Source organism: Erithacus rubecula (genome assembly GCF_903797595.1).
Source record: "Erithacus rubecula genome assembly, chromosome: 10".
NCBI lineage: Eukaryota > Metazoa > Chordata > Aves > Passeriformes > Muscicapidae > Erithacus > Erithacus rubecula.
The window spans coordinates 17530270-17548289 of NC_136662.1; the positions used below are offsets into that span (position 1 = coordinate 17530270).

An 18020-nucleotide genomic window follows, 5' to 3' on the forward strand; every position below is an offset into this window, starting at 1 on the left:
TCCCCCATCAGGGATAAGCCCATCCTCCATTCTCTGCCTTACCTTCGTTTTGTACATCCAGGTAGGGCAAAGGAGAATTCACCAGGACATAGCTGGCTGTTGAGTGCTAATACCTGGCATCAGAGGTGAAAACTGCTGCACCCAGTAAGTGTAGGCCCCCACTCTTCAACCCCTCTCTCCCCCCACATGGTTCCAAAAGAAGGCCACAGCAGGACACAGCACACACACAGCCTCAGGAATATAAATCTCATTAAAATCTAGGATACTTTAGAACTCTACACCAGGAGAGACACTGGCACGGGCAGTGCTGCCCAGAGACACTGGCACAGGCAGCGCTGCCCAGGGACGCGCGCGTTATTGCTAACAATTAGAGGTGAAGAGTAGCGGCGTGACTCGAGGGGCAGGGCACGGGCACCATGCGGGAACCTGCGCCCTCGCCGCGGCACGACGGGGGCTCGGGACGGGGAGCTGGAACATCCTGCTGGGGCGCGCTGCCCACCGCCGCCCGCCACCGTGCCAAGCTGTGCCGTGTCCCTGTGCCAGCCTCGGGGCTGCAGCATAGGGAGAACAGGGTCTGGCTGGGAGGGGAGCAAGCGGGGTCGGAAGGGTCTCATCCCATCCACCCCAAATCAAGAGCTCCGAGCCCTTTGGCTTGGAGCTGGAAGACAGATTTAAAACCACCCAGCCTTTGCCAGTGCGTCCTGTTCCACTAATACTGGTTGGGGACTGAGTATTCCCCAGATGGCTCGGAGCGAGTGGGCTGGTGCAGCCCTCTGTGTCTCCGCTGGTACCTCTTGCTAAGCAGCAGCTGGGGGAGGCCGGTCCATCCTGCTCCCCCTTAGCACCATGGAGGGTCGTCCCCTGCCAGTGCTGGGGCTGCCAGGGAGAGCTGGACCTCATCCCTGTCTGTTTACCCCCCGGCCAGGCCTAAGTACTCCCCAGCCTCCTGCCCCACTGTGGGGCAGGCAGCAACACTGGGCTGTGCCCATTGTGCTTGTGGCTGTGCCCAGCTTTGTAGGCAATGCCTGGCCACCCAGAAGGGCACCCACAGACCCCAGTGGGGCCACAGGGTGGAGGGGTTCGTGGAGAGGAGCATCCCAGCTCACTGCCTGCACAGCCCCGGCATACCGTGCATACGTTCATGCCCATGTACACCACATCTGTGTCCATCCTGTGTCTGTGAGGGACACACGCGTGTATACACGTGTGTTCTAAGTGCTTGTATCTTGTGCCATCAGATCCCCCTGACGGTGCAAGCAACATGCTTGCCCCCCATCTCCCTGTGCTGGCCTGGTGCCTTGGCAGCAGCCCTGGGTATGACCACCAGTGAGACCCAGTAGGCTCTGAGTCACGGTGAGCATGCATCCAGGCTGGGGGTCCCTGCAGTGCCGACCCCTGCCATGACAGCCTTGTGCACATAGGCTGCAGGCAATCCTGGCATGCCCAACCCTGGTCCCACCCCATGTCCTCCCAGGGAAAGGTTAGGAAGGTGCCCCATGGCAGGGCAGGCTGCCTGGCTTAGGGAAGGGGGGGTGGGAGCCTGGGAGCATCCCACCCCCCCCATCCTGTGCATACCCCCAGGTCAAGGCCCCTGCAAAGTGCCTCTCGCTCCCAGCCCTCCCAGGGCTGTGCCCCCTCCTCTTTTGTCCCAGCGTCGAGCACAAAGGTTACCGTAAACACGAGGGTTAACAAACGCCACGGGGGCGGGGGCGGGGGGGTTAACCGGCGAGGAGGTGGGGGGGGCTCGGGGATGGGTGCTGAGAGCCCCCATGGTCCAGTGCAGCCCGGAGCCAGGCTCCGCCAGCGGAAGGTGCAAGAGGGGTTAGAGGGGGTGCGGGGATTGTGGGGGGTCACAGTCTGGAGTCCTGGCTGTGGGCTGAGCCATTGCTGCCCTGCACGGGGGATGCAGCCGCTGCTTCATTCTGGCCCTTCTCTGGCTGCAGGGGCTGCACCTCCAGGTGGGACTCGGTGGAAGGGCTGAACACTGGGGCATAGCGCCCACTGCGGTGCTCGGGCAGTGCTGGGCCCCAGTCCTTGCTCGCCTTGGTAGCATTTTTCAAGCGCTGGAAAAGGAGAGGATGGAGACAAGATTAGCACCCACCATGCTCCCCTGCCCCGGTCTGCACTAACATGCCAGCAGCTTCCAGGGGTGTACAGACACGTGGTGCCTATTGCATGCTGCCTGCACACAGCCACTGCTGACAGCTCCAGTGAGGTCAGGGACAGCCTTGACAGCAGCCCCAGGTGGGACATAGACAAAGGGGTGTAGCCCTTGGCCACCCACCTCAAGAAGTGTGTCCCCCTCAGAACGGCACACTTTGTAGATGGCGTAGATGGGGATGCAGATGACTGAAGAGAGCGCCATGAGGAAGCCAATGCTGATGGCCCAGGTAGGGTAGACGTAGTCATTGTAGGAGATGGGCCGATACTGTATCACTGTGAAGACCAGGATGAACTGGGAAGGGATAGGCAGGATCAGCCAGTGGGGAGCAGGCAGCTTGCTCTGTGTTCCCACAACTTCCCTGCTCTGCCCTATTGCTGCTCTCCTGAGCCCAACGCTCTCCCCTCCAGGGAGTGCCATATCCAGGTGAGCTCCTCACCCCCTCCTCCCATAGCCCAATGCCCATGGTTGCAATGCTCACAAATATGATGGCAGGTGAGATGAAGCGCCAGCAGATCTGGAAGAACAGCGGGGGAGGAAAACCCAGCATCATCTCAATGTCCTTGAAGTAGTTGCGGTGCCCTGGGGAGAAAAGTGACCATCAGCCGTGGTGGTGACCTGAGCCCCTTCACTGCCCACCCAACTCCAGCCCCAGCCCCAAAGCCATCATGGTGGGACCCATGAGCCTCCCCGGGACGCAGCTCCCAAGTGGGAAACAGCCTCCCTGTGCTGCACAGAGCAAACTGCTGATTGGCCAGATGCTGGGACAAACCCTTGCCCACCGGCTGGCTGGGTCAGCCCTTCCGTCTGATGGGCTGCAGGCAGCTGCACCTACCATAGATGTACATGATGGCCACGCACATGATGCAGGAGATGACCACCAGGGAGAAGCTGGCGGCGTAGTTGTCCATCAGCAGGAGCCAGTAGATGCCCGCCTGGAAGAGAAACGCATTGGCACAGCTGCCCCTGCGGTACCACCGCTGCTGGCACGGCAATGCCTGATGCCAGAGTCAGCATGGAGACACTTCGTTCTGGGCACCATCATCAATGTTTGCCTGGCAAGACCGGGCCCTGGCTGTCACTAGCATCACAGTGGCCAAAGTGGATGCAGCTGATGAAGGTGGCCATGGCAATGGCGCTCCGTGGTCACCTACCTGTGTGGTGAGCGGGACGCCCAGCAGGAAGCCAGCCACAGCCACTCCCAGCGTCACGAAGGTCTTTTTGCGGATGATCCACTCGTTGCCCACCTCATCCACAATGGCTGTGACCAGAGTCTCCAGCAGGCAGAACTACATATGGGGCAGAGGGGACAGTATATCACCACCTCGGCCCCACCATGCCACCCCATCTGAACATGCTGATCACACCATGACCTACCTGTGTACCCAGCCCCAGGAGGATGAGCATAAAGAAGAAGAGAACGGACCACAGTGGCGAGATGGGGAGCAAGGTGAGGGCCTCAGGGTAGGCAACAAAGGCCAGGCCTGGCCCATGGTCAGCCACCTTGGAGACATCCACACCCAGGTGGTTGGCCATGAAGCCCAGGATGGAGAAGATGACGAAGCCAGCGTAGACGCTGGTAGCACAGTTGGTGATGCTGATGATGATGCTGTCCCTATGGAAAGAGGAGTCAAGGCTGGCAGTGCACACGAGGACAGTGCAGGACTGGGGGACTGTGGTCAGGCACTAACCGGTAGCAGTTGTTGTTGAACTTGTTGTAGGAGGCCATGGTGATGAGTCCACCCCAGGCACAGCCCAGCGAGTAGAAGATCTGTGAGGCCGCGTCACCCCACACCTATGGCAGTGGGATGGTCAGTGCTGTGCCCCCAGCCCCACTCAGCCCTGGCTGCCCGTCACCCTTCGTCCCTGCTCACCTTGGCATTGAGGATCTTGTCCCACTGGGGCGTCAGGTAGTACATGATGCCAGTGACAGCCCCCTCCAGTGTGATGCCGCGCACAAAGAGGATGGTGAGCACCACGTATGGGAAGGTGGCCGTGAAATACACCACCTGTGGGGCAGCACTTCAGTGAGATGGGGATGGGGGCAGGGGTGGGGACACAGGCAGCTATGGCTAAAGTGTGGCTATGGGCTGAGTTATGGTCCAGAGTGTGGAGTGACAGAGCAGGAGGAGAGGATACTGTCCAGAGAAGGGACTATCGACAAGGAGGTGGGACCATGGCCATATGGGAGGAGCTGTGTCCTAGAGGGATGCGGTCAGGTCACAGGGGTGTCACCTTTCCCAGACTGGGAGGAGCACACACAGAGGACAGGGACAATGCTAAAAGAGGAGGAGCTGTGCCCAGAAGGGATGGGGACATGTCCACAAGGGGAGGTTCATTCCCAGCAGGGGAGGGGTTATGCCTGGAGGAGACATGGCCATCTATCCTGAAGGCATGCCCACACCCACAGGGAGGGGCCTAGAGAGGGAACACACAGGTACCTTCCCCGAGGATTTCACGCCCTTGATGAGGCAGAGGAAGACAACGACCCAGGAAACACCAAGGCAGCCCAGGAGCGGCAGCCGCACCTCGCCCAGGTTCCCGATATCATCTGACAGGTTCAGCACATACCTCCTGTACGGCGAGGGGCAGCAGTGTCAGTGGGGCCCAGCCATCACCAGCTCCCCCAGCCCTGATCCCAGGCCCCGGTACCTCCAGTACTCCTCGCTGGGGCTGGTGCGTTTCTGGGTGGTGTTGAGGAGCTGGGTGATGTTGAGAGCAGCACGGCTGGAGAGGTTCCCATCCAGCACCCCCACGCAGTCGGGCGTGTTCCAGGGGTTGCTGCAGTACGTCCAGGGCAGCACGCGTGTCATGGACACAAAGAAGTAGTAGAAGGCAATACAGATCACCACGTTGTAGTAGATCCCGATGTACGTGGACACCACCATCATCCCGTAGCCCACGCCTGGGAACAGCACCGGGGAGGGGTGAGCGGCAGGGTGCGGGCGCACAGCACCAGGGTTGTGCCATGGCAGGGGTGGGCTGCATGCAATGCAGCAATGTCAGCAGCCTTGCAGCCATGCTGCAGCTCAGTGTCTGGCTTCGGCATGGGTATGAGGAACACTGTGCATGGGATCCTCTACCTCCAAACAAGCCTAGTGGTGCTAAGGGTCCCCTGGGACACATGGCAATGCACACAGACTGCAGGCAAATCCTTGGGGTCTGCAGCCCAAGAGAACTGGGTAGCGGGGGCTACAGTGATTTTAGGCCTGCAGTTATCTGGGATGTGCAGGTTTGGGCCAGGGGAGCCAGCAGCATGGGAGCACACCGGTAAGCCAGGACATGCACCTGGAGCAGGGTCCAGACATGGCAGGGCAAGCACGTGGGCACAGCACCTGCTACCTATGGTCCGGGAAGACAACTGTATGGACATGCCACAGTGTGTTCAGGGGACCTGAGTGGCCTCTGCAGGAGTGATGTGCAGGGGACACATGTGGCATATGCAGGGATGTGTGTGTAATGCCTGCAGTGGATGCCAGTGCAGGGCTGGGGTTTGCGCAGGAGATGTGATGCATGTGCAGGGGCACGTGTAATGCGTGCAAGGGATGCAAGGCAGGCTGTGCAGGGCAGCGTAGCCAGAGTGGGCATGTGCACAGGGGACCAGTGCAATGCAGACTGTGATCTGTGTGCAGGTCATGAGCCTGCAGGAGCTGCAGGTGCCTGCACTGGGCCATGTGATATGCTATAGGTGTGCACCCCATAATGTGTGAGGGTCACACCAGCTGCCAGGCACTGTGACAGCAGGTGTCCTGTGCTGGCCTGTGCCAGTATGGACAGGCAGCTCCTTACCTTTGAACATGGGGCTGACCCTCCAGACGCCAAGGCAGCCCTGGCTGGCAAACTGCCCAAAAGAGAGCTCCATGAAGAAGAGGGGGATGCCGCAGAACACGAGCATGATGAAGTAGGGGAACATAAAGGCACCTGGTGAGCAAGAACCAGAGGATGAGTGAACAGTAATGACAGGCATGGCTGTGCTTCCCATGCCCTGCACCATCCCAAGAAATACCATGCAGGGCTGGGGTGCACACCCCCACACCTGCCCAGAGGAACCCCCACTCCCCTGGCCCCCTGACACCCACCTCCCCCATTGCGGTAGCAGAGGTATGGGAAGCGCCAGACGTTGCCCAGGCCCACGGCATAGCCCACGCTGGTCAGCACAAACTCGATCTGGTTGCCCCAGTTGCCACGCTTGACGCTCTTCTCCTGCTTGCCCTGCTCCCCGGGCACGGCGCCGTTCTGCAGAGAGATGCCGTGGGATGTGTCAATTGGGGACCCCCCAGCTGGCCCCATTGGAAGGGTGACAGCCACCGAGCGGGGCTGGGAGGTCCCCAGCATCCTTCCCCATCCCGCCTCCCCACCGCCCGCCATGCACAGCCAGTGCCAAGGAGGGGGAGGGCAGCAGTATCAGCCCCCCCCAGTGAATGGCTCTGCCCAGAGCCCGGCTGCAGCAAAGGGAGAGCCTGTAACTCATACAAAGCAGGTCCAGGCGCCAGAGCACAAAGAGGCCTCTGTTCTTGTGCCCCCCCTCCCTGTGCCCAGCCAGAGAGGTCCTGCTGGGTGGCCACTGCCCACCACGGGGGGGGAAATTGTGGGACCCCCGGGTTGAAGCAGAAGTCCGTCTCGATGGGAAATGAGGTGCAGTGACTAGAGTTGGCAGGGGCCTGGGTACTCCCCTGGGAAAAGCACCCTGTTTCAGGATCCCGCTGCTAGCTCAGCACTAAGCAAGGGCACCATGCTTGGGGCAGCTCACAGGGGGTCCCATGCCGTTGGGTCCCCTGTGTGGACAGCCCCAGTGCCCAGCTGTCTCTCACTGCACAGGACTGGGGGGGCAGGGGGCAGAAGGGGTCAAGAAAGGACGCTTTGTACAGACTGCCACACAATGTGAGCTCACACCAAGGAGGACAACAACAAAGGAAATGGGTGCCTGTCATCCCAGCAGGGATGGAACCCATCACCCCATGGCTCTGTCCCAGCACAGCCCTGGGGTCATACTAATGTCCTGCGTGGATGCTGTGGGGCTCTGGCAGGTTAGGCTGGGGGTAGATGGCATTTTGCAATGCAGGGATGCCCCAAGCCCACCCCTTCCCCACCTGAGGCCAGGTGATGGACGGGTGCATGGGGTGAGGGTGCTGGTTGCCCGTCCATAATCCTACAGCACCCACGCTCTTACAGGAGCGGCACAGGGTGCCAGCAGCCCTAGGTGCCTGTTGGAACTCCACAGTGCAGTCTCACCACCACAGACACCCCAGTACCCCTGCCCACCTCCTGCACCCCTCTCCACGTGCCCCCCAAAAGGGCTGACGCCGGCAGTGAGCGGGGCACAAACGGGAGCCGTCACCTTGGATCTGCTCACGCCGGCGGGGCGCAGGCAGCAGGCGCGGTGCACCTAACCGTGTCATTTGATTAGGGCGGCACAGCCGGGACGTGATGCCCAGCGACTCCGGCACCGCGCTGCCAAACAAAGCCATCTGCTGCGAGCGGGGCCCGCACGCGCCGCGGGCTGGGGTGCAGGGCAGGGGGAAGGGGGATGGAGGGCACCCTGGGCAGGGGGAAGGGGGATGGAGGGCACTCTGGGCAGGGGGATGGAGGGCACTCTGGGCAGGGGGAAGGGGGATGGAGGGCACTCTGGGCAGGGGGATGGAGGGCACTCTGGGCAGGGGGAAGGGGGATGGAGGGCACCCTGGGCAGGGGGATGGGGGATGGAGGGCACTCTGGGCAGGGGGATGGAGGGCACCCTGGGCAGGGGGATGGAGGGCACCCTGGGCAGGGGGAAGGGGGATGGAGGGCACCCTGGGCAGGGGGATGGAGGGCACTCTGGGCAGGGGGATGGAGGGCACTCTGGGCAGGGGGAAGGGGGATGGAGGGCACTCTGGGCAGGGGGAAGGGGGATGGAGGGCACTCTGGGTGGGGTGAAGGGGGATCGGGGGACACTTTGGGCAGGGCTACAGGGGCAGTGCTGCCATGCCCAGCCAGGGAACCGGAGTGCCCCACCTGACCTGCGAGCCAAGGGTCCAGTGGAAACAAGCTCACAGCAGCTCCAGCTGCTGGGGGACCACCCTCCCAGCAGAGGTTCTTGTGGGGTGCTGTGCAAGAACAGGACTCAGGGGTCCCCAAAGCAGGGGACAGGACACTGTAAGTGTCCCCATGCCAGGGCACACTGCCCACTCGAGCAGACTGATCCAACTGGGAAGCTCTGATTAAGCTGCTCGCACTAACGAGGCTCCTAATGAGCAGCACAGCCAGCAGGAGTGGGGCAATGCTCCAGCCTCCCTGACAAAGGCTCTGGTGAGGGGACCAGATACACTGAATGACTCCAGCTAAGCCAGGAGCCCTGGTGCCCACAGGGGACCTCATCCCTCTTCCAAGCCATTGGTCTGCTCAAGTGACCCTGGCTTCACTTCCAAGCCTCAGGAAGCACCCCAAATTTGAGTTGCTTGACACCAATGCAATGAAACCACCAGGCCTGTGCTGCTCCCTCCTCCTTTCCTGCAGCACTGGGCTTTGGTGCACTTGTCCCCAAAAAGGGGGCAGCCACATGTGTGCCCATGCATGCACAAGTGAGCACACGTGCGCAAACACTTGCGTGCTCACCCATCAGCTCGCTACAACCCCCCCCCCCAAACCCCAAATCTAGGAAGGTCACCCTGCCCTTTACACTCATTAACCACCCTCTCAACTCCACATGGTGAAAGAAGGGGGTGGATAGAGATAACCCAGACATCTGGGAAGATGAAACTCCTTCCTTTCCCTGCCGTGGGAAGGAGACAGGGCTGGAATGCAAAGGGAGAGCTGCCACCCAGCAACAGTGCAGTCTCTGGGGGAACCAGGTCCTGCTCCCAGGCCCCAAATTTTCCATTAATGTAATCCAATGCAGCTGCAAAGGACTCTGGCTGGGGTGATAACATCAGGAAGGAGGAAGGATGCCACAGGCACCCCAGATGTCTACAGAAGGGAAGTTCCAAAAGGGAATATCCAAAACATCCCAAAAGGGGACGTTCAGGGTGCCCAGACCATCCTTCCTCCCCCTTCCCCAGGGAACCCCCCCATACACCACAGCCAAAACTTCCCCAGCCCAGCAAAGCAGGCAGCATCATCCATCACCCTGCCTGGCACCAAAGTCTTTCTCATGCTAAGCAGAATTGCCTCACACAATGGCAGCTTGGCTGGGGTGCCCGGATGCGCCCCACTTCCCTAAGGGGCCCTGATTTATGGCTGGTAAGCTTGTGATGGTGGCAGGGTCGATACTGGAAGGGGATGTCCTCATGGGAGGCATCTCTAGCATGAACCCCCTCCTCTTTTCTTCCCATTCAAACTGTCCACATGGGGGTATGCCAGCCCAGCAGAGGCACTCTGTGGGGCACAAGCTTTATCCAGCCTCCAAGAAGCAGTGAGGAACCCCCAATTTCTCCATCCAACCTCCAACTCAGGGGCTGTCAGAGCTGCTCCTGCAATGGCAGCAAAGGGTATCAGTACCCCTGATGTCATCAGCCTGATGTCATTGTTCATTGCCATGGCAACAAACTCATGGCTGTTTTAGGCAGAGTCTGCTGGAAGATAGAAAAATACGCTAATTACAACATTTGCCACAACAGTGGCTTTTCCAGGGAAAGAAAGTGGGGTGCAGGATGTTGGAGGCACATGAACCCCAGCCTGAGGTGGGGGTCTCCCAAGGGATGGGGTCACTTAGAGAGGGGGTGTCCTGGGTGCTCGTGCTGACTCTGCACTGATCCTGGGTGCTGGGGGCCCTATAATCAGGCCCTGCACTCCTTGTTCCTGGTACATGGGGCAATGAATCCACAGGTGCCATCCCTGCATCAGACATTGCTGTGCCCTGCACATCCTGACTCTGTCAGCCTCACCAGCACATCCTGACTCTCCCTAGCCTCTCTCTTTGGTGCCCAGCCTCATGTTTGCCCCTGTTCTGGTGTAGCAGAGGCATCTTGCAGGGGAAAAGGCATCTGGCATAGTGCTGGGGACAGCCCCAGAGTTGGAGTTATGCAGTGATGAGGGCCATGCCCAGACCCCAGGACCTCTCAGGAGTATTACACAGCCTTCACGACCCCTCACTGCAGGAGGCTGTCCAGCTCAAGTGACAGCCTTAAGCATGTTCTGTGACCCACCAGTATTGCCCTGAGTTGCCATGACAGGGCCGGGGCCAACTTTGACATTGATACCCATGAAAGGGAAGAGGGGAGGGGGGGGAAAAGAAGAATCTTTGCTACACTCTGCCCCTGCAGCACTGAGCTGCAACCCAGGCGCTGTGCATCTCTTCTGCAAAATCAGTAGATTCCAGGGATAACAAACACACAACTGCCAGGCAATCACTCCTTGCTCCCAACACAACTGCGGCCATCGAGGGGTTTGGTGCCACGCTCGGCCCTCCTCCCTCCCTGGAGCACCCACATCAAAGGCTGTGGGGCTTGGGGGCACCTCTCCAACATGCCATGACACAAACCTACAGCTGCAGCTCAGCCCTGCCGAGCCACCACCCCAGGAACAGTACAAAGGGTTTTGGAGAGCCATGAGCAGTGGGGGGACAGCACTGGCATGGCCACCATTCCACCTGGCCCGCCCCCCACTCTGCCCCCCAGACCCTGCTCTCACCTGCCCACTGACCTGCTGAGAGGGTCCGCGGGGGCCTGGCTGCTGGCAGCTGCCATCCGGGGGCCCAGGCTGGACGGCTCCGTGAGTCCCCAGCTTCATTGGCACCTCGGGCTCCGGCGCAGCAGCGGCCGCCCGCCCTCCCGCCTTCCCCCGCCCGCCGCCTCCAGCGCTTGGCACCGCTCCCCACTTGCCTCCCAGCCAGGCTCGGCCCCCTGCCGCCCGCCCCGACGCGGCACCGGCGCCCCACCATGCCACCTGCCCTGGCACCATGCCTGCCCGGCCCAGCCCGCGGGCACCGCCTGCCCCTGCTGCCCCCCACGAGCTGCGCCCCACGAGCCAGGTGCCCTCCCCGGCTCGGCAGGCAGGGCAAGGCAGAGCAGACTGCACAGCGGGCTCAGCCCCGTCCCACTTAATGAGGCCTCGTTAGCGGGGTCCAGCTGCTCGCAGCCCTGCACGCTCCAGCGCGCAGCACTGCCCTCCCTGCGGGCACCGCTGCCCGTCTGGCCGGGGCCAGGAGCCGCTCTTGGAGCATAGCGCATGATGACATTCCCTCAGAGCCCCCGGTTTCCATGCCTCAGCATGCTGAGCCCCACACATGCATTCCTGCCCCTATGCCCATCATTCACACAGCAGCTTGGCCCTTCATGCCCAATCCCAACCGTGGGCATTCAAGGGCTGCAGGAACAGGGCATGGCCCTGCCTAAGGATAGGGGCACAGGGACAAGCCTTTCTGCTGGCACCATCCCCAGCCTGGTACCATGCTACTTCACTAAACATCATCCTATTGGTGACATCATGGGGCCGCCATGGCAACCCTCACAAGGTCACTGCCCCGAGGGGGACCATCTGGCTGGCAGGAGGGCTGTGCCACGACCCCTTCACTGCCCAGCACCCCACAGCCTCCCTGCTCACCCCTTTGCCAGCGCGAGGTGGGACCCTGGTGGGGTGCTGTGTGCCATTGGAGGCCAGGCAGAGGGTGCCCCACAGCCAGGCTCGGGGTGCCCCAGCTGCTCCCAGCCCTGTGTCCCGGCTGGGGAGTGTGGCCAAGGCTCCAGTGACACATGATGGTGCACGGAGGGCGGGGGGACGGGCCGGCGCTTTCGGGCGACCATCTGGGGTCCGGGCAGCAGCGGCCGTGGGCGCACACGTGAACAGCACACGTGTGCGGGGTGGGCACTCAACCTCCCACATGCCAGCATCACTGCTTGTTCCTGTCCCCTCCTGCACCAGCCACCCAGTAGCTTGGGACATGTCCCACCCATGGGATAGCAGCACCCAACTGTGCCCCCCAAGATGTGCAAGCCAAGAGCCGCATGCTGTGCCAGCCCCAGTGACCCCAGCCCCACATACAGCCAAGCAGCTCTGTGCCCAGACATCCTGCAAAATGTGTGGGCATCCCTCCATTACCCAGTTCAGCTGCAACATTTTGCCTGGGCCACCTGTGTGCCACCACCATGCCCATTGCCCTGGGCACACTGCACCCCCTGCCCCTTAGAGCAGCCTGAGAACAGCACAGCACAGCAGGACCCAGCATCCTGTCCTGGGGATGTGCCAGCCTTGCCCTGTGGAAGTAAAGCACCACTTCCCTGGCAGCCCACCCAGCAGGCAGAGGGGACAGCCAGCTGCACGGAGGCACACTGCTGGAAACAAAGGGCCTGCAGCAGGACCCTCACCTACCCTGGCATTCTGGTCCCCAACCTGACCGGCTGGTGGTGCTGGGGTTGAACTAGAGATCCAGGGGCAATGCATGCATGGGGGGTGACCCACAGGTCTTCCAGCCCACTGACAGGACCGCAGGGTGACTGGGGTAGGAATGATGCCCAGGGACCTGTCCCAGTGCCTAGCTGAGTGCTTCCCGACAGGGCTGCCTTTCTCTGGCCCCATTCTACCAGGGCAGACATGATTCTCCCAGGGCGCTCAGGCAGAAAAATCCCCCGCCAGCCCCCCCACCGCTGCCCCTTGGTATTCCGGGAAGGGCTCCCGCAGCCAAAAGCCACTTCCGCAGCTCCTGCCACTGGTCAGTGGCACTGCGCCGCTGGGGGTGTCTGGAACAGGCAGGGACCCCCCAGCCCTCATTCCCCCTGCAGTGCAGTGGGAGCAGCACCCCCGTGTGTGGTCAGGGTGGTCTGGGGTGACAGCAGGAACCTACCTGAGCTGGCAAGCTGCAGCCAAAGGCTGCCTGGCCGTGCCAGCAAGGCAGCCCTGGGAGTCAGGAGCCACTGGCAATGTTGGAGCCTGAACAAAGCATCCCAAGGACAACAAAACAAAATGTTCTTAAAGGCCTGGGAGGGAGGGGCAGTCAGACCCTCCCCTGTGGCTCACAGGGATCCCCTCTGCCCAGCTACACAGGGACTGATCCAGCCCTTGGAGCTATCTCACACTCTGCAGTCAGAGCATTTCTGGAGGTTGGGAGAACTAGGGTGGGCACGGCCCCTCCCAACTGCCTCCTATTTTGGAATAAGCATTCAGAGCTTCACAGGGACACCCAAAACCACAAATCCTGCAAAAGCAGTACACATCATCCTTGTTCTCCACACCCCAGGTGACAGGTAGGGAAACAGAGGCACAGCCACACATCACCCACCTGCTGCCTCCTATCACCCCTGTCCCTCCCCAGGTGGGGCACAGTGGGCACTGTCCAGTCACAGGCACTGCACACAATGCTGGGCAGAGGTTGCCCGATCGGAGCCCAGCTGGACTGGTGGTGGTGGGGGTGGGAGTGCACCTGCAGGCAGGGATGAGAGGACAGGACTAAACTTTACGAAGTTACTGGCAGGGCCCTGGAGGCAGGCCAAGGAGATTATGTTCCTTTCCCAGGGACTCAGGCAGCTCAATAGTCAGAATCACAGCAGCTCCTCCTGGGGCTCACATGATGCAGGAATGGGGATGCTTCAGGAGCAGGGATGCTCTCACAGGGATCTATCCTTCTCCCCACAGACCCCATAGCAGCAATGCCCTGTGCAGGGGTATCCTTGCACCCTGCAAACAGGGGAGGGCCAGGAAGAGGTCTGAGAATCAGGGTGGCCAACACAGCACATGTCAGATCCTGTTGCACCTGACACCCTCACGCTGGGATGGGCTGGTCCGGTACTTCTGAGAAGCGGGTTAAAGATTTATGGGGAGTGGGTGGGCACTCCAATGTTTGGCTCCCTGACATGGGTGTCAGGCTCAGCCTTCTTCCCGTGCATCACTGACTGCTCTGGTCTCAGCAAGAAAACACCAATGACACAGTGTCACGGCAAGTGCCATGTACAGAAGCCTGACTGTCCCCAGATCCATCCTCAGCACCTCTCTGTTACCAGCCCAGGACTTCTCCAGAAGAAATCTGCCTTCCTATCTCACCAGCTGCCCCAAGCCCTTCTCTGTGGGGGCAGGATGGGCGCTGGGCTCCGTGCTGCTGGCACAGCCGGCAGGGCCGTGCTGGGACACACAAGCAGAGGAACTGCGTGCACGCGGGAGCGCTGGAAGCACTTGCTGGAGCATGCCGCTCCCCGGGCTCTTGGCTTCCCAGGCAAACCCTGGCTCCCAGCCCTCCAGCTGGAGTGTGCAGCTATTTCAGGAAGCCCCCCGGGAAGGGGAGGGCCCGGTGACCATGTCAATCTCAGCATTCAGCTCCTATCCTTTGGGAAAAAGGAAAGAAACCAAGCCCAGCCTGGGGGCTCACCTGCCTAAGGCAGCACTGCAGACTGTCACAGAAATTCAAGTTGCCAAAGACATGCAGTGGGCACATCCCACATCTGCCTGGAACACCAAAGCTACCCTGGTGCAGGCAAGTGCACGGCACAGAGGACCCTGCAACACACGACTCATGAGGATGGAAGGTCAGGCACTACACTGGTGCCCAGAGAAACCTTCCTCCCCCGGTGCACCATTCTACCAGCCCAGTCTCAGCAAGCCCACTGGGTGAAGGCAAGGACAAGCAGCCACAATCTCTGGGGGCACCCGGCTTGGAGGAACACCTGCACCCTTTGACGACAGCAGGCTGTAGAGTCGCCTGCCTGCAGAGCTGGGGTGGGTGATAAGGCTAGGCAGAGCGCCTGAAAACAGGTGATAGCATCTCCAGGCACAATGAGACACCACACCCGAAGAGCCCCACAGGCAACAGGCTCATGGAGAGAGAGCATCAGCCCAAAAATTGTCATGCTGGAAGAGCACTCTGCTGCCACAACCCCAACTGGGTGTGCCGGGAGGGCACACCAAGTCCTACAGGAGCCCCAGGGTCTTGCTCCCTGCGCCAGGTTCTCTGTGTTCCCGAGGCAGTGGCGCACATCAGCCCGCTCCCCACATGCCTGCACTTACCAGCAGCCCCTCGCTGCACTTATCGGCCATTCCTGGAGGCTGGAGCACGGTGCCGGCTGCCCAGTGCAGGGTCTCTCGCCTGCCCGCTCTCTGTCACGCTGCCTGTGGCACCAGCACCAGTGTCCTTCAATCCACCGTCAGAGCAAGCTGGGCAGAGGGGAGAAGACACCGAGAGATGTGACTGGAGGGGTGGGCACCTCCCCTCCTCAGGTCTCCCCCTCCCTCCAGAAACTGGACGGCTGTGCCAGGCAAGTTGCTCCCCTGTACCTGCCCACAGGGTAGCAGGACTCGTGGTGAAGCCTGGGGCTGGGTGAGTTGGCGGCGGGGTCTCTTCCTGCTGGCTCCCAGCCCCTGCAGCGTCTCTGAACCCCCTGGCACCCACACGAGCGGCAGCTCCCAGGTGTTTCCCAAGAAGCAGTTAAAGATTTACCCGCTGTGGACAGACGACCTTGCGGACAGCTGGCTGCTGGCCCCCCGGCAGGTGGGCGTCGGGGCCGTGGGCAGGAGCAGGGGCCCCTTGAGCTCTCCCCCAGCAAGAGACGAAGCTGAAGTGGCTGCAGCACACGACAGCGCTGGGACTGGGCGCTGAGCGGGGCCAGCGCAGGGCTCAGCTGCCGCGCAGGACACAGATGGGAAACGATTGCCTTCTGCCCCGGTGCATCGCATGCACGTGCGGCGCAGGGGGGCCGAGCCGCTGGGCTCTGCTGGGTGCCAGGTGCTGCTGGACAGTGCACGGGCACAGGCATCTGTCTTCCTGGCCCTCACCCCTGCCCCAGCCTGGGGCTGCTGGAGGCCCCAGGGGAACACTGAGGCCTGACCCCACTGGAAGGGACAGAAGCTCTTGCAAAACACCAGTTTGATTATCTGTGCAACAAGCACTGGTGTTTGCAGACCTACACCAGTGCTCAGTACACTTGATGGCTAAAGAAGGACCCCTGACCAGCACTGAGGGTCCCTGACCACCACCAGCAGCAGTCAAACACCCCAGGGCTTATCCCCGGGCTGCCATGACTCTGAAGCAATCAGCAGAAGACCTTAAGACATAAGCAAGGAGCATGGGCAGTGTAGATAAGGGGCAGTAATCCAGGGGCTGTGGTGTGAGCCCCCAGCCCCTCCAGCACAGACAGGCTGCTGCCAGCAGATACCACAGACACTGAACCCCACTGCCAATGCCCTCCTCAGCACTGTCTGCATTTCCAGGCGAGCTGAGATGTCATCACTGCCACAAGCTTGCCTCTTGGAATGGCACAGGGACCTCTCAAAGGTGGGAGGTGCAGGCTCAGTGGCCAGACCTCCTCCCCATCACACACCTACCATCAGCCAGCCAAAAGCTGCCCACCCCGCGGCCCTGAATTCACACCGGGAACTAATCCCGTGCCCGGGGAAGGGGGAGTGCCCAAGGGGCCGGACGGCTGCCACTCCCCTCTGGGTCTGCCAGGTGCTGATAAGCTTCCATGAGCACCGTAGATGCCACTAGCATTGGCTCTCAGCCTGACAAGCACCGAGCGCGAAGCCAGCGGTGGTGTGGCAATGGGACAGATGCAAGGATGCCCGAGGCTGCAGCGTAGCTCAGCAGGGACAGGGATGCAGAGCACTGGTGCCGCGGGGCGGCTCTCCCGGAGCTGCGGGATGCCATGACAGACCGGGGGCAGCGCAGCTCGTACCTAGAGCCGGCACGGGTGGCAGCCACCCTGGAACCGGTGACACCTGGGCACACACAGAGGCTCCCGGACAAGGCATCACACCTCGGCACGGGGAGGCAGCACACGGCACCCAGCAGAAGGGCACGGATGCCCGACCGAAGGATGGAGCCCCAGTCCCTTGCCGCCCGGCGGGAGGGCGGCCCGATGCACCGGTGCAGCCGCTGCCACCTGCGAGGCCATTTCTTCCGCCAGCATCCGCCGGGCCCACCGCAACCGCGGCCGGGGCTGCCCGGTGTCCAGGGAAGGCGGGCAGGGCCGGCCTGCCGCCGCCATGCTCCCCTCCCGCCCCGCGGGGGCGGCTCCGGTGCGGCCCCGCGGGCAGCGCCCGCCGCCCGCTCTCCCCGCCGCCGCCGCCCGGTGCAGTACGGTGGCGGGGGGGGCCCGGTTACATCAGCCGCCACGTGGTGGCTGCTCCGCCGCCCCGCCCCGGCACATGCCCGTGGAAAATTACCGCCAACCCCCCCGTTCCGTCACGGAGCCGGGCCGCCCCGGTGCCCGGTGCCCTCCCCGGGTGCGGCGGCGGTGGTCCCGCTCTGCGCGCCGCCGCCCCCGCGCTGCCCCGGCACCGCGCCGCGAGAGCAACAGATGCGGGACCGCCCCGCATCCCGCTATCCCGCTCTTCCGCTCCCGACACCATCCTGACGGCTGGCCGCTCCCGGTGCCGCTACCGATGTCCCCGACCCCGCCGCTCCGGAGGCCCTCGTCCCCTCCTCATCCCTCCTCGGCAGCCCACCCACTCCTCCTCCCGTGCCATCCCCGGTGCTGCTACAGCTGCTGGACGGGCCGGGCACCCGGTGCCGGCGGAGGTGCGCGCCCCTTACCGTGCCCATGCCGCCGCCCGGCCCCTCCCGCCGCGCCGGGTGGGCCCGCGGGGGCGCCGCTCCGCCGCGCCCAGTCCGCTGTCGGTGTCAGTGCCGGTGCTCCACCAGGCCCGGAGCCGCCGCCGCCGGTGCTGCCGAGTTAATGAAAGTTTGGAGGTCGGTGGGGGCTGGCGCCGCCTCTCGCCCCCGCCGCCGTGCTCCGCCCCCCGCTTCGCCGCGCTCCCCAGCGCCCCGCCTCGGCACCCGCACCGCGCCCGCACCGCGCCCCTCCGCGCCGGGGGCACCGCGGGCACCGCGGGCACGCGGGCTGCGTGTGGCACACACACACGCGTGGGCACACGGCATACACGGGCATGCTGCACGCACGGGCATGCATGGGCACACTCTGCGCTTGGCACACTTGGGCATTAACATCGCCGGTATCCCACAGGC

General features: G+C 62.3%; 1 protein-coding gene across 1 annotated transcript; it reads right to left on the reverse strand.

Moving 5' to 3' along the window:
• Positions 1-232: 232 nt before the first annotated feature.
• On the reverse strand, positions 233-17740 carry SLC6A9 (solute carrier family 6 member 9). Its single transcript, XM_079314005.1, has 14 exons — positions 17589-17740; positions 15065-15211; positions 6241-6397; positions 5951-6082; positions 4814-5066; positions 4603-4735; positions 4036-4170; positions 3853-3956; positions 3539-3776; positions 3316-3450; positions 2997-3096; positions 2643-2743; positions 2285-2455; positions 233-2063 (listed from the first exon to the last, which is right to left on the reverse strand). The coding sequence occupies exons 2-14, from the start codon at positions 15092-15094 to the stop codon at positions 1851-1853; spliced, it is 1902 nt and encodes a 633-aa protein (XP_079170131.1). The 5' UTR covers positions 15095-15211; positions 17589-17740; the 3' UTR covers positions 233-1850.
• Between the last annotated feature and the right edge of the window lie 280 nt (positions 17741-18020).

Bases quoted from the DNA above. Each gene is read 5' to 3' on its own strand.
- SLC6A9 (XM_079314005.1), bottom strand. From the start codon at position 15,094: ATGGCCGATAAGTGCAGCGAGGGGCTGCTG. The intron at 2,744-2,996 runs GTAGGTGCAGCT...TTTTCTCCCCAG, and splicing joins GGCCATCATGTACATCTATG to GGCACCGCAACTACTTCAAG. The intron at 2,456-2,642 runs GTGAGCATTGCA...ATCCCTTCCCAG, and splicing joins TCTCACCTGCCATCATATTT to TTCATCCTGGTCTTCACAGT.